Source organism: Tripterygium wilfordii, chromosome 19 (assembly GCF_013401445.1).
Source record: "Tripterygium wilfordii isolate XIE 37 chromosome 19, ASM1340144v1, whole genome shotgun sequence".
NCBI lineage: Eukaryota > Viridiplantae > Streptophyta > Magnoliopsida > Celastrales > Celastraceae > Tripterygium > Tripterygium wilfordii.
This window is the reverse complement of record NC_052250.1, coordinates 1,069,085-1,083,607: the sequence shown is the minus strand read 5'-3', so window position 1 is coordinate 1,083,607 and position 14,523 is coordinate 1,069,085. Positions and strand designations below refer to the sequence as shown.

General features: G+C 37.3%; 6 protein-coding genes across 6 annotated transcripts; 5 read left to right on the top strand and 1 right to left on the bottom strand.

Annotated features, from left to right (window-relative positions):
• Nucleotides 1–22: 22 nt before the first annotated feature.
• LOC119985217 (stigma-specific STIG1-like protein 4) lies at nt 23–1,316 on the top strand. Its single transcript, XM_038829441.1, has one exon. The coding sequence runs from the start codon at nt 535–537 to the stop codon at nt 1,063–1,065; it is 531 nt and encodes a 176-aa protein (XP_038685369.1). The 5' UTR covers nt 23–534; the 3' UTR covers nt 1,066–1,316.
• A 481-nt stretch (nt 1,317–1,797) lies between these two features.
• LOC119985307 (aspartate carbamoyltransferase, chloroplastic-like) lies at nt 1,798–4,706 on the top strand. The gene is made up of 6 exons (XM_038829566.1): nt 1,798–1,975; nt 2,392–2,954; nt 3,038–3,177; nt 3,595–3,768; nt 4,001–4,237; nt 4,375–4,706. Exons 2-6 carry the CDS (start codon nt 2,429–2,431, stop codon nt 4,480–4,482), a joined length of 1,185 nt encoding a protein of 394 aa, XP_038685494.1. The 5' UTR covers nt 1,798–1,975; nt 2,392–2,428; the 3' UTR covers nt 4,483–4,706.
• A 544-nt stretch (nt 4,707–5,250) lies between these two features.
• LOC119985979 lies at nt 5,251–6,404 on the top strand. Its single transcript, XM_038830487.1, has 2 exons — nt 5,251–5,408; nt 6,030–6,404. The coding sequence occupies exons 1-2, from the start codon at nt 5,316–5,318 to the stop codon at nt 6,264–6,266; spliced, it is 330 nt and encodes a 109-aa protein (XP_038686415.1). The 5' UTR covers nt 5,251–5,315; the 3' UTR covers nt 6,267–6,404.
• Nucleotides 6,405–6,957: 553 nt separating this feature from the next.
• LOC119985021 (small ubiquitin-related modifier 1-like) lies at nt 6,958–9,014 on the bottom strand. The gene is made up of 3 exons (XM_038829173.1): nt 8,901–9,014; nt 7,375–7,524; nt 6,958–7,264 (listed from the first exon to the last, which is right to left on the bottom strand). The coding sequence occupies exons 1-3, from the start codon at nt 8,985–8,987 to the stop codon at nt 7,199–7,201; spliced, it is 303 nt and encodes a 100-aa protein (XP_038685101.1). The 5' UTR covers nt 8,988–9,014; the 3' UTR covers nt 6,958–7,198.
• A 1,933-nt stretch (nt 9,015–10,947) lies between these two features.
• LOC119985223 (small ubiquitin-related modifier 2) lies at nt 10,948–12,750 on the top strand. Its single transcript, XM_038829451.1, has 3 exons — nt 10,948–11,130; nt 12,271–12,420; nt 12,507–12,750. Exons 1-3 carry the CDS (start codon nt 11,050–11,052, stop codon nt 12,570–12,572), a joined length of 297 nt encoding a protein of 98 aa, XP_038685379.1. The 5' UTR covers nt 10,948–11,049; the 3' UTR covers nt 12,573–12,750.
• A 144-nt stretch (nt 12,751–12,894) lies between these two features.
• Nucleotides 12,895–14,447, top strand: LOC119986141. Its single transcript, XM_038830690.1, has 2 exons — nt 12,895–13,945; nt 14,416–14,447. The coding sequence occupies exons 1-2, from the start codon at nt 12,895–12,897 to the stop codon at nt 14,445–14,447; spliced, it is 1,083 nt and encodes a 360-aa protein (XP_038686618.1).
• The last annotated feature ends 76 nt before the right edge of the window (nt 14,448–14,523 follow it).

Sequence of the window (14,523 nt, the reverse complement as noted above, 5' to 3'; positions counted from 1 at the left end):
ATTATATACTCCAGCTCCTTTTTTGTAGATCATGATTAGTCGATTATGTCTTTTGATATTGCTCTTTAATGGAATATATACAGGTTTCTGTTTAACAGGCTTTGGCTGATGAACAATTTGATCTTCTTAGTTCTTATGTACTTTTCCAAGCATGCCAACATTGCTCTAGCATGTGACTTTTCTTTTTTGGTTATAACTGCCTTGTCTGATAAGCATAGGCTAAATTGCTGAAAATGAACTTTATAGAGTTAACTGCAATGTGATGAGCCTCATGTTTACCATGAGCATACATTAAAGGTCCTATATTGAAACATATAGGTATCTTGGGGAAAAAGTTTGCTTACACTGTTACACCGACCTTAACCATGGATTTTCAAAATGAAAAGTGGCCTCTTAAGCTTTGTAGCAATGACATCTCACCCCCTTCACCACTCCAACGCGAGTTTTCAATATTTCCCCATGTAAGAAAAACATGAACCTTGAGCACCTTCTTTGCTTTTTATATATTGCCAGAAAATTCTTCGAACTCTTCCTATGCTTCATGGAATGATGCGGCTATCGAATGTTGTGATTCTATTCTTTGTTTTCTCAATACTGCTCATGAAAGTACAGGGAAATTCTACAGCTGAAAGGGCGCAACAGAACAACACAAATGAAGGCGGTGGCTTATCTCCATCTTCTCCATGGCTAAAGAAAATAACAAACCACGATCCCCGGCCACGACCTCCAGGTTGCTGGAAGAGGTCATGGATATGCAAGCAGGGACAGCAACCAGGAACCCGGATGCGCTGTTGCAAGAATCAATGTGTTGATATCTTATCTGATGTGAACCATTGTGGTTTATGTGGAATTAGATGCCCATTTACCAGGCGATGCTGTAAGGGATTCTGTGTCAATACAAACTTTAACCCTTTTCACTGTGGCAGATGTGGAAATCGTTGCCCTTGGCGAGTCCGGTGCTTGTATGGCATGTGTGGTTACGCTCAGTCATCGCCTCCTCGACCTTGCCCGCCTCCCTCTCCTACGCCTCCTCAGACATGGCCGCCTCGAATCCTGGAAAACTGATCTGCTAGCTGCAATGAGTTGGGATTGTTTTGTGTTCCTTCAACAAGTCTTTTAACTTTTGAGTCTCTTGACTAGTTTTCTGTTATCTGTGTGTCATGTCCCTTGCTTGGATTTCCTCATATGTCGAGCTGTGTGTAAATTGGTATATACTAGCAAAGATGATTCATATTATCCACCTGAAACGATTGTACTGGTCTTGTTTGTTATACATATGCTTATATTACAAAGGAATATCAGGTTTCTTCTAATCCTGTCAGTTTTTCACAATTGAACATTCTAGCTATTTGATCAAATAATGCATTATATTCAATGATTCAAGTATATTAAATCAGTTTTTAATGTGAATCTGTCATGATTATGTTGTTGTAAGAACGAATTTTGTGTTTTGTTTTATAACCGAGTAAACCCTCGAATCTCGTATACCACACCTTCAAAATTTTCATACACAGGATCAAGATAAGTCATCGACGTTTTATCTGGGGTGTGGCTTTAAAGTGTTGGATTTTGAACCTAGGACCTATAAATTTACATGAAATATCAGGAACCAACTCGATTGGTTGAGTAAAAAGATTTTATTTGTTTTAACTAATTGAAGACACATGTTTGTCCAAAAAGAATTTCATGGGCCTAATTTAAACATAGTGGACCAAAAAGTAGTCCGTTAGAAACGAATGTGTAGGCCCAACAGATAAGCCCATGAAATACCTAAATCTCTCGTCGTCTTCCCTCTTCAACTCCACTTCGGGTAGCTCGTGTGCAGTGTAAGCTTTCGCGCTCTGGAACTTTTTCTTTCGTCTTCAAGCACCCAAAAGACCCTTTTATTTTATTTTCTTTTATTCTCTGATTATTTTCTCGGGAGCCAAACAGAATAAGCTGATTGTTTTTGTTTTCGAAGACAGAGATTTTACAGGTAACCTCTTACTGCCTCTCTAACTCTCCGGTTTATGAACATTCTTATTCTTTAGAAAAAAGATGCGATTTTTCTTTCCACTTTGGGATAATCGATTGAGCAGGAGTTGTTTCGAGTTATGTTGTTTACGTTAGTGGCAATGCTTGATTTAATCGTGTGAGTATGCTTCTCGAGCGTTTCAATTAGTGCGAATTAAATTAGTGTTTGCATAAATCGATTGATTTTGTTGTTATTGTTTTGTATAGTTAAAGTGCTTTGTAAATGCCAATACCAGTTGTTTTGAACTGCTGCAATTATGCTTCTGAACACACAATACAGTGTTGCAGCTATGGTGCTTTTATATCTAGTTGAAGCTTCAATATATGTTTATGTTGCATTTCTTGATTGACTGTAATATTTCCGGCTCATGTCGGTAGGGATTCTCAAGTGGTTTGATAAGGCTGAGACAATAATATGGCTGTTTCATCTTCATTCTCCACCTGTATGCTCTATGGGCGGTCTTTTGGTTTGGAACAAGTGAATAGCAGTGAAGATTACATGTGCAATTATTCAGGTCTCCACAGTAGAGTTTCGTTTTGTTCGAGGTCATTTTCTGTGTCTAGCGACCTGAGACGTTCAAGATTGGTTCAAAATAGCAGGCTGAGTGATGGTATCCAGTGTCGTGCATTGGAGATTGAAAATAAACCTTCGACTTCTTTGGGAATGAAGTTTGAACTTGATGATGTTATTGAAGCTCAACAATTTGATAGAGATATCCTCAGTGCTATATTTGAAGTTGCACGCGAAATGGAGAAGATTGAAAAGAATTCTCGTGGAAGTCAAATTCTTAAGGGTTTTCTAATGGCTACCCTATTTTATGAGCCCTCAACACGTACAAGGCTTTCATTTGAGTCTGCCATGAAACGACTTGGCGGGGAAGTTTTGACGACTGAAAATGCTAAGGAATTCTCATCAGCAGCAAAAGGGGAGACGCTTGAAGGTATATCTCATCAATATTATAATTAGGTTTCTCCATTATACTGTTTTTGTAATCTGATTGTAAGTTGGCATTCACTTTTGCAGACACTATAAGAACTGTTGAGGGGTATTCGGATATAATAGTTATGAGGCATTTTGAAAGTGGTGCTGCTAGAAGAGCAGCAGCAACAGCTGGAATTCCCGTTATTAATGCAGGTGATGGTCCTGGACAACATCCAACACAGGTACGCCCGAAAACACCTAAGATGCTAGTGTCAGGGAATGTAATTTATATTGATTGTAGTAACTCGTGGAGATCTCAAGCTACAACGATAATGTAAATCAACAATAAAACCCAATGTTTCAGGGAAACAAATTTTTTTTTTCCAGTTTTAAAAATGGAAAGGAAATAGATATAGTGCTACAGTGAGCAAGCAATGAGCGGTACATTGAGCAACTGAGTTTCTTTTTTTTCATTTACTTGTAGTTTAAATTGTTCATACAATATTGTCATTGTCTATGGATTGAGGGTATACTTTTTTTCTTCATAGGCATTGTCTGCTTTTGGTTATTTTCATTTTCCATTGACTTGATAGTATTGTCAGTTTATATTTATTTTGTACAGTCAAAAGCTTCTAGAAATACTTTTGTATGCTACACAGGCTCTTTTAGATGTATATACAATTGAAAGGGAGATAGGGAAACTTGATGGCATCACAGTCGCCCTTGTGGGGGATCTTGCAAATGGAAGGACTGTTCGGTCTCTTGTTTACTTGCTTGCCAAGTACCGAAATCCGAAAATATACTTTGTTTCTCCTGATGTTGTGAAAATGAAGGCAAGTGTTGACAAATCTCATCTTCAATCTGTAAATTTATATTGTTGACTCCATGCTTTTCAGTTGTATCAATATTCCTGCGCAAATCTGTTGTTATTATTAGCTTGGTACTTTTGCTGATATGATAAACGAGAAACCTGGCAACAGTAAATAATCCTAAGATATGGTTTTTGCGCGCTCTGTTCTTTTTATCTCAAGATTTGGTTTTTGGCATTCAATCTTCTTGTTTCAGGAAGATATAAAGGACTATCTCACATCAAAGGGAGTAGAATGGGAAGAAAGCGCTGACCTAATGGAGGTGGCTTCTAAATGTGATGTGGTGTATCAAACACGCATTCAGAGAGAGCGGTTTGGAGAAAGGGTGGACCTTTACGAAGAAGCTCGAGGCAAGTACATTGTGGATCGGGATGTTTTGAATGTTATGCAGAAGCATGCTGTGGTGATGCACCCTCTCCCAAGGCTCGACGAGGTGAGCATTTTCATCCCGATCATTCTTACCTTAAAAATGTTTTAGTGACCGATTGCTTCGGTTTTTCCAGTATCTAAATACTTTTGTTACTCTCTATTTTTCTCTTAGTATTTTAGAATCTTTTCTGCATTGTCCAGATTACTGTGGAAGTTGATTCGGATCCAAGAGCTGCCTATTTCAGACAAGCTAAAAATGGTCTCTATATCCGGATGGCCCTTCTAAAACTCCTACTTGTTGGGTGGTAAAGAGAGCATCTTTATTGAATTTTTCAGGTTTTGACATTTGTGCGATTCCTTTGTTCTGGCTAGTTAGTCAAGAAATTGTGATAAGCCAGAACTGCAGGATTGATTTGGGTTGAACCATCTCTAGGGAATTCCCTATTTTTGTCCAAGGAGAGTGTTGTGTTTTTTTGTTGTTGCATTACAACAATGTCTGCATTGAAAAGAATAGCAAGCCTTCATTGGATTAATGGTCCATTTGGGAGCGTGTTGTGTTTTGATCTCTTTCGGTGAGATGAGGCGAGTTTCGAAAGTATGGTGAGGTGAAATAATGTTGCGAGGTGAGGGTAAATTTGATATTTTTCATTCATATCAATTAATTTATGATGAATTTATTTTTGTAAAAATATAAAAGGAATAATAAAGTTGGTTGAGGGTAAAGTTGAAAAGTGTTTTGACATCCAAAATACGATCGAAAGCGTCTCATAGAGTTTCTAGCTTCTAAAATAGTTTCAAGCCTAAAATACCGTTAGGAAAAAAAAATGCCTGGCTTGTTGGGCCTAAGCTCAATCTTGTAAAACAAGCTTCAACTTGGACTTAAAAAAGCACAGCCCAATTCTCTCGACGGGCCTAAACGAATGGGCCCAATAAAAAATAAAGTAGCACGCGGGGCGGAATCCTATGCATGGCTGAATTGACATGGCGAATTCAAATACCGCCACGTGTCCACGGTGACTCACTGATCACTTATCTCAAAGCGATCCTGGAGTCTGGACCCCCCCCATCAGATATTTAATTTTGAATTTAAAACAAAGACTTCTTCTTCTGCTTCTTCAAAGAAGAGGAGTGAGTGAGTATTAATGATGAGTGGCCATGTCTTCCTCTGCAAATCTTCAAGATCATCAGCATCCTTTATCAAGGCTTTAACACCATATCTCTACAACCCCATCAAGGTAATTTAATCTCATCTTTTCTTGGCACTAAAATCCCTAATTGTTCATTGTTCAAATTGAGGATTTTGATATAAATGACCTGCTTTGTAGATATAGATCTGGGTTTTCAATTATTTTTTCAAAGAATTTATTACCACTGATAACATTGCTTAGTGATCAATCCTTCTTAATGATCTGAAGACTGAAAAGAACGCAAATTTGTAAAAAAATAATTGAGAAATTAGGATCTGAAGAATTGAATTGCAATTACATATCCCAAAGGTTTTTACTTTTTACTATTGGTTTAATTACATATGTATGGGTCCGACCATCCGAGTGTCAACGTGTGTAGATATTCTTCAACCACGGTATTCTAGTGATGAATCTCTCGTGCTAATTTGTGCCCAATTTACTTTTTCATCATCACGCAAGCGTGACGATCCGAGCTTTAAGTCCATTTCGGATATGCAAAGGTTAAAAAAAAGAAAAAGAAGAAAAATTCTGTGTTTGGTCTAAATTTTGTATCTGTTTTTGTTTTTAATCTCTGTATCTTTCCGATTTTATTGAATGTTCCCAAAGGACCCCATTTTGTCTTCAATTTTGAACGACAAGTTATGGATTGATGATTAGTGATTGCTGCAGCTATATAGTAGCCAAGCAAGTGATAAGCAGGGAGAAAAGGTCCAGGAATTCATAGAGGAGCGAGCGCCATCGACCGCACAAATGTTCAAAACAGTTGCAGAGGAGAAGCAGCGCAAGGAGACCGCACAAGGTCATGATATTGAGACAGTTGAAGAGGCTGCTGGTTATGGTGATTCTAAAGCTGGTTCAGGAAAAGGAAGGTACAAGAAGCATGAAGAGGATCATAGCAAGGACTAATGGAGACTAAGCAAGAATGAAAAATTGTATGTGAATGGCTTTAATAATATGTACAGTGTGATTGATGAACTATGGTTTAGAGAACTGTGTACAACCAAGCTGCTTTATCTTTGCGCCTAGGAAATTCTCAGTTTCTCACAAGTCACTGTTTATAAGATAAACTGATACATTCCAATCGCCAACTCCACAAAACGTCAATGTCCCAACCATCATGTACTGGTACATGCAAATATATTCGACATCCGTTTGATAGGTTACAGTGCAAATCATTTGGAAATAGCTACATTAAATCTTCAATTTCGAACAAGATTTTTTATGCCCTAAATCCAAATTCAGGTCGGGCTAGATACGTGTAAATATGTCTGATAGGTTAGTTGGACCAAGATTCAGTACAAACCACTTGAAAATAGTGAAGCCTGCTTAGAATCAAATTTCCAATCTCAAGCAAGATTTTTTACATCATATGTCCATAAGTTATAACAAATACAAGTATGGTTCATGTTCTTGCTAGGGCTGTGAGAAATTATTGGGAAAAAAAACCAACCGAACAATCAGTTATTTTCAAAATATAGTTAGTGAGAACCGAACGGTTAACCAACCGAATAACCAAAATAATCAACATAACCAAAATTAATCGATCGATTAAATTTTTGTCAAAAAATAAAGAAGAAAAAAAAAAACCCGACTGAAACCGATCTTTTACACCCCCAGTTCTTGCACAAGATGAAGGGACAAAGAGCTGCGTATATAGGAAAGACAAGAGAAGGTGATACATAATATAAAGATGTGGGATTACCTTACCTATTGAAGTTCTCAGCCAATGACAAAAGTCACAATTTTGCACACTGAAATCACAACTCCTAGCATATGAATCACATAAGCCAAATACGGTTTGATACACATTAACAAGGTATGATACACCTTCACCTACACTAGGCTCTAGCACCTCCTTCTTGGTGTCGCATTGCATCTAACTCATCCCCATCTTTCAAGTTCAACTGTAAGAACAAAAGATAGAAATCATAGATTAGAATAGAGAAACTCAAATAACCAACATACCAGAACAGGGTAGAGAGAGAGAGAGAGAGAGAGAGAGAGAGGGAGAGACCTCCTCTGAAGTTTGCTTCCCTTTAATGACACGGCCATCACATAGAAAAACAGTGGAATCGATGTCAAGATACTTTTTATAACAAAAAGTAGTCATGAGCTTCAGCAATGGAGTGTTTCTCTTAATCCTATATATAACTTCTTCACCATCCTGCAATGGAGTCCAAAAGTTAACACAGTTAGCTCTACTTGATTTTTCCAAGCATTCAGCTTCACAACATTATGACAAATAGAGAGATCTAAACTATAACCAGCAGACAGTACTATAATGTATAATTAAAAAAAATACTGTTGGATTCGTAAACTTGATCAAAACACATTTATGATTTTTTTTAAAAATGTATTGGCTTTAGTGGGAGAACGGGAGAATTCCCTCACTCCAAAGGTGTGATTTTGAATTTTTTCAGCCTGAGTAGTGTCACCCAGACTGCAACTACCATCTGCATTGCTTGAAATATACTTATAATGCAATGTTTTGCATTAGTCAGACTATCTGACTTATTCAAATTTTAAAGCAAGAAACATCAAGCTTATGTTACTGTGAAGTTTATTCAAAGTCATAGCAATTCAGTTCTAGTAACTCTTCTCTTAGTGCCAGGGAGAATCAGTACAAGGTAGATAAAAGCACCAAATACCAATCACCTATAAAGTTAATTACCCAAATCTGATGAATCACTTTAGACTTTCTACAATTTCCTTTACCATTTGTCAGCATCCTTCGTAACAGAATCCCAAAAACCAACTTGCAATAAACTAGGGAAAGCTTAAAGGTACTGGGGGTAAGATAATCAAAAAAGATTCAAAACAAGGAATTAATGTCAAATATATTGCAGTCAAGAAATTGATTCATGCCTACTAAACAACTCTATGCCCCAAGAAATTGCATGGCATCTAAAGAAGATTGTAGCTGGTATAGCAGCAGCAGGGCAGGAGGAAACTATGAACCAAGTTCTGTCTATTATGCTTTACGCAGATAAAACGCTAGGGTAAGGAACAAATTGTTCTTTGAAGCTAATAAGCTTTGCAGGAAATGTAATGTTCTGCAATTATCCTAAATGAATAATCAACATTTCTTCTCCACTCATCGTGGCCTACGTTTTTTTTTTGGTAACCGACAACGATACCATACAAGCTTGTCTTTGAACATCCGATAGTCCTATGTTGCTATTGCACTCTCCACAAACAATCTACAACTTGAAGCATACTACTTTTTGCCATAGTGATTCAGTTTTCTTTTACAAACAGCACCCAAAACAATTCACATGATAACACTAATAAGAGATGGCATGATTACTGACATTGTTGTTAGGTTGATTGATCACAGAGCAAGACACTCCATTGAGTTTAACAGAGACCCAAATTTCCTTCTTTCTCAACACCCAATCATTAATAGAACACAAATGCAGCACTAATGCAGTATTAAGAGATGGAACCATACAATACAAACCCTAACACAAAAATCCCCAAAATTCCTAACATGTAAAAGCACTAAGAACAGTTAAAGTGAAGAAGATGAGAGGATTAAACCTGAGCTTTGACTGTGAGGTTGATGTGGGCAGATGGACTCAGAGGCCTCTTCCTCTTGTATCTCCCTTCAGACCTGAATCCAGACATTTTCTCAGCAAGTCTTGAACTTTTTGTTTTTTTTTTTAACCTTCCTTCTTTTGTTAACAAGTTTTGAACTTTGTTATATTTCTTTCTGTCTTCTTTCTTTCTACTCCTGCTTTGGCATGTAGTGAGCAATTGCTTGACAGTTCAATAGCATTAATGGAACTGATTTCTTTCTTTAAGAAACTGTACCCTTCTCTCAGAATGATTTGGCTGTTTTCTTTTTTGTGGAAGAATGGAATAATTTCAGACAACTTCTGGATTTGCCCCTCTGAAACATCAAATCAATCTTTGAAGTAAATATATTCCCTTAAAATTGCTACCAACATTGAAATCATCAAATTGAAATAAATTCATCCAACCAACAAATGGAGGGTATTTGAAGAGTTTTTTTCTCTCCTTACTAGAGACAGATTTTAAATATCACAATAGCATCCTCCTCTTTTTTTATTATCGAAATGGTTTTTATTATCGAAATGACATTTGATGCTGTTCTAAACTTTATTTTTGTCGATGATGTTTTTTATAATGGCGTTATTAATGTACTACTTTTAAAAACCATATGATGCTATTGAAGACAATGTCATTAGTGTTGAAAAAGATTGATGCCGCCATTTAGAATTGATATCGCCGTTCAGAACAGCGTCAAATGTCATTTCAGTAAAAAAAAAAAAAAAGAAGAAGAAGAAGAGGAGAGTGTTATTGTGATATTTAAAATATGTCAGAGACCTCGTATTTGAAAAACTTTGATTCTGTAATCCTAAATCATCAATCGTATCCTAATTTGAATAACTTTTACATAGAAAAACACAAACTGAATCAATAACATCTCATATCCTAAAAGAGTAAGAACTTTTTGTACATAGAGTCTCACATTCTTAATGACAAAAAAAAGGGGCGTCTCGCAAAGCAATTCTAGGGTTCTTGACCTTATAAAATGGGGCGTCTCAATTATAGGGTTCTTGAACTTAGAATGCATAGTTGCATACCACAATCCATCCATAACTATCAATTGCAAAGAATTTCCCATCATACCAAGTAATAGCTTGTAAAGATTCTTCATGGATTGAATTACCTACATTCATAATTCTCCACATTATATCCCCTATTCCACAAAGAGCTAATTTATTTCCATCCAAGTAATTTACAAGTACCCAACACTTTGGATTCAATGGACATGAAGATGTAACAATCACCCTATCGATAAAATCATTGCCATCCAATGCGGGCTCCAATAGAGGAAGCTGAATTTGGGTGTTCGAGATCGGGTTCAACAGATGAATGCTATAATTGTTATTGATTGTGAGTAACCATCCATTAGGGGAGCAAGGAAACGATTGGTGATAAGTTCCTTGGCGATCAAGTAATAGGGTTTCTCTTGTTGTAATGTTGAACAAACTAGTGTCAGTGACTTAGTGCCCTCTTTTAGGGTTTCGTGTTTTCCGATGCGGGCTTGTTTGTGTTTCATGGTCACTCAGTTGTCCGAAAGGTATATTAAAATGGGTGGTTCTTCGGTTTTCAAAAAAAGAAGATAATACCATACAAGCTTACCATTTATACATTCGATATGAGCTTAAACTCAGACTGTCAAACCTGTATGCCTAAAAATTTTTGATATGACAATATAAGATAAGTTGGATTAAAGTAGAGTGCGTGCCCATTAAAGTAAAAGATGTTTTGTGAGATCATGACTTAGAAAAGAGCCAAGTAAAAGATGTATGTGTGGGAGATGAGAAATGTACCAAGAAAAGGTTTCACATGTAAAGGGCTTTTTGTTCAAACTTGAAAAAGAGCCAATAATGGGCCTCTTTTGGGCCCAGTAAACCTTTACCCATAGACCCATATAATAGCCCGGCAAGGCAATTGTATCCATGGGCCTCCAACTAAATAATTAGCTTCGCCCCTCGCGTCATTCATCCGATCAAATCTGAGCCGTCCATTCTTCTCGCCCAAATGGATAAATTCGTCAAGAGAGACGGGCGTCACGGGACGAGAGTAGACACTCGGAAGTGGGAATTGTTCATCGGCGAGAAATCGGAGACCGGGGACGAATCTCTTTGCTGTGAAGATGTCGGGAGTCACCAATCAGGAGGAAGACAAGAAGCCAGTGGATCAAGGAGCTCACATCAACCTGAAAGTCAAAGGCCAGGTTTGATATTCTGTCTATCTCTAATACTGCTTGTGTTTTTTATTTTAGGGGATTCGTACTAGGGTAAATTTTTTTTTTTGCCTGGTTATTTCTGTTGATTTCACTGCATTTATGGTTTTTTTTTTTATATTCTATTTCGATTATGATCTTTATTTTCTGACGTTCTCGAGAAATTTGAAGTTTAAATTTCTCACCTTTTTATGTTCTTTAAGGGGATGGAACAAAAAGAAATCGTGGATTTTTATTTATAGTTATATGGGTCTGAAATTGTCAACCTTTTTCGTTGAAATTGTTGGGTTGATGTATTGGTCTGTTGAACTGAAGTGTAATTTCTGCTTTGTAGCACTACAACCAAGAGAAATTGTTTCATTTTTGAGTGAAAAAATAATTGTCAACTGTTGCTGATCATGTATTTTCCTATTGCCCTTCACGGGGAAAAAACAAAACAATTCATTTGATATGTTTTATGGACTGAGAGAAAATCGTGTGAACTATGTCCTTTGGGGCCTCAATTGACAAGTATGATTTCTACGGTAAGGCGTCATGATTCAATTTGAAGGTCGTTTTTGGAATTTGGACATTGGTGAGTGACTGAGTGTAGGATATGGTGATGTGAAGTCGTTTTAGTTATTTACAGTAGATAAGCATCACACATTAGTAACCAAACATTATGCAGCATGTTAGCTATGCAGAGAACTTGTTTGCTTTAAGAAATTAATTTATATTTGCCTTCTTAACATAGTTGGGACACATAAGACTCCATTTGGTTGTGTATCAGCTTGTAGAGGATACTATATTTCATTTATTGGGCTAGGCTGGATCAAGACAATGAGATCTCATTCGCCATGACTGCTGAATTTCTGTTCGTTGATGATTTAATATGAAGAGTTGCTCTGCCTATGTTTGTGCATTGTGGTTTTCAATTTAGGACTCGTCCTCTTGATTTCATTTGTTGCACATTTCCATCTGGATTTTGGTTGTTATATTTTTCATTCAAAATTGGCTGCTGATGCTACTACTAATACTTAATATTTACAAATGATAGTTAAAGTTGTAGATCACTTTACCATCATGTTGTGAAGCTGATTGTTCACCGATTCATGTGGAAACTGTGGTGTTCCTTGTGCTAATTATTTGCAGGATGGCAATGAAGTTTTTTTTAGGATAAAGAGAAGCACTCAATTGAAGAAGCTCATGAATGCTTACTGTGATCGACAGTCTATTGAGTTCAACTCTATTGCCTTTCTGTTTGACGGCCGCCGCCTTCGAGGGGAGCAGACTCCAGACGAGGTGACTCCCGCTCCCCCTTCGTCTCTCATGTCGTTGATTAAGTTTCTCTTTTTTTCTAATTTGCTCTTCATGTTCTTGTTTCACAGTTGGAAATGGAAGACGGCGACGAGATTGATGCCATGCTTCATCAGACAGGAGGCGGCATCGCCTAAAGTGTTGAAGCAGTAGGTAGTTTGTGTGATAAGGTTAGTCGGAATTACTAGTTTCTGTTTCGGAGGTAGTTTGTTTGTGATTGGTATGTCAGTTATGGAAACTTATGTACTGAAGAGGAAAAAAAACACTTGATTTGATTCCATATAGGAATCTGAAATTATATTGGAGTTTTTCCTCCAATTCATATTGGAGTAGGAAACCCTAAACCAAATCAAACGGTATTTATATGTGCAATGGTAATTTTCCTATAGATGTATATATAGAAAGTATTGGAAGAAAAAAAAGGCATAGCTCTCCCCCTTCCTTGGATTATACTTATATATGGCTCCAGCACCAGCATGGTCTGATCTCCACATAGAACTTCTCACTCTAGTTTTTGAAAAATTTGAAGATGATTTTGAATATCTATCATCTTGTGCAAGTGTTTGCGTTTCTTGGCGCGCGGCCATCCGCAAATTGTCCCTGCGTCTTCTACCCAAACTACCATTCCAACTATTACTCATCAAAGACAACGGCAGCGGAGTCTCCCTCATCGACATTCAAAACCTAAAAACCCGCGAAATTCGAATTAATCCAACGCTACAAAGAAGATGGATTCGTAGTTGCTCTCATGGTTGGCTGCTGACGATTGGTCGTGCTTGGCCACATGAAATTAATTTCCTGAACCCCATCACCGGAGTGCGGATTAGGCTTCCGCCAGCAGGGAACCAGTTCAATCCAAGTGAAGGAGGATTGACGGTGGTCACATCTGGAAACCCCTCAGATTCTAATTGCATGGTTTTAGGCGCACACTCATGGAGCCAAGAACTAGTCTTTTGCAAACCAGGTGACCGAACTTGGACTAGAATCAACCATTCTTCTTCAAAAGTGTTTTTGCTCCCCGCGATGTTTTACAAGGGTGAGTTTTATATTAGATATAATTATTTTATCGGTCGTATACGTGGCGACCTGAATAATTCAGGTACTCTCTTCATGGAGGAATTGATACGGATGCCTCATTTTTCTCCTGTGGAGGGGTTGTTACTTCATAAATCTGGATACACTTGCAGTTACTTGGTGGAGTTAATGGATGATTTGTTAATAGTGTTGAAACATGGGTATTTTAATCCACAAGACAAAAGAAGAAGATTTGAGGTATACAGATTGAAGTGGGAGGGTGGGAAGGAATGGGTTCCAGTGAAAAGTTTAGGCAACAATGGCATTTACCTTGATTGTCCATCTTCCATATCTGTCTCGGTTGGGAGGGATAATAGTAGAGAATGTAGAGCAAATTGTATCTACTTTGTTGAAAGATCATGCCAATGCATCAATCGTGGTGTCTATGACATGGAAATGCAGATTACTCAATGGTCTTCAGTTCGAAAAGTAACGGGTTCGAAATTGCACGAACTTTGGTAGGGTGATTCGTCTCGGTGTGGTCGTGAAGGCTATAACTAGCTCAACGCTAATTTTGCCAAATTATGTTTGCTTATAAGTATTCAATTTCCTATTTATTACTTAGGGTTGTAATCTTCTAGGAGATCATTTTACGATTTATAAAACGCTCTCTCTCAGTCTTTTGTGAATTCTAGTTCATTGCATTTTAGGCTCAAACATAATTTGGCCTTGGTATTGCGTTTTCGACTGCATCATAAGGACTGCTCAAGGACTTTTGATATATATTGATTCATGTACTAGTTCTTAGAATTTGCAAAAACGACACTGTATCTCTTAAACAAAATTGTTTGTTTATGTTCATAAACACATCATGATGTAGGACTACTGGCAAGTAATTACAAAGAAAATTGACTAGTATGATTGAAATGACCGTTTGTTTATGTTCATAAACAAATTGTGATGTAGGACTAGCGGCAAGTAGTTACAAAGATAACTGACTAGTATGATTGAGACGCCACATTGTTAAAAATGTGTGAAATTTGATTGGAGACTCGTTTCCAGATTGATTTAGAG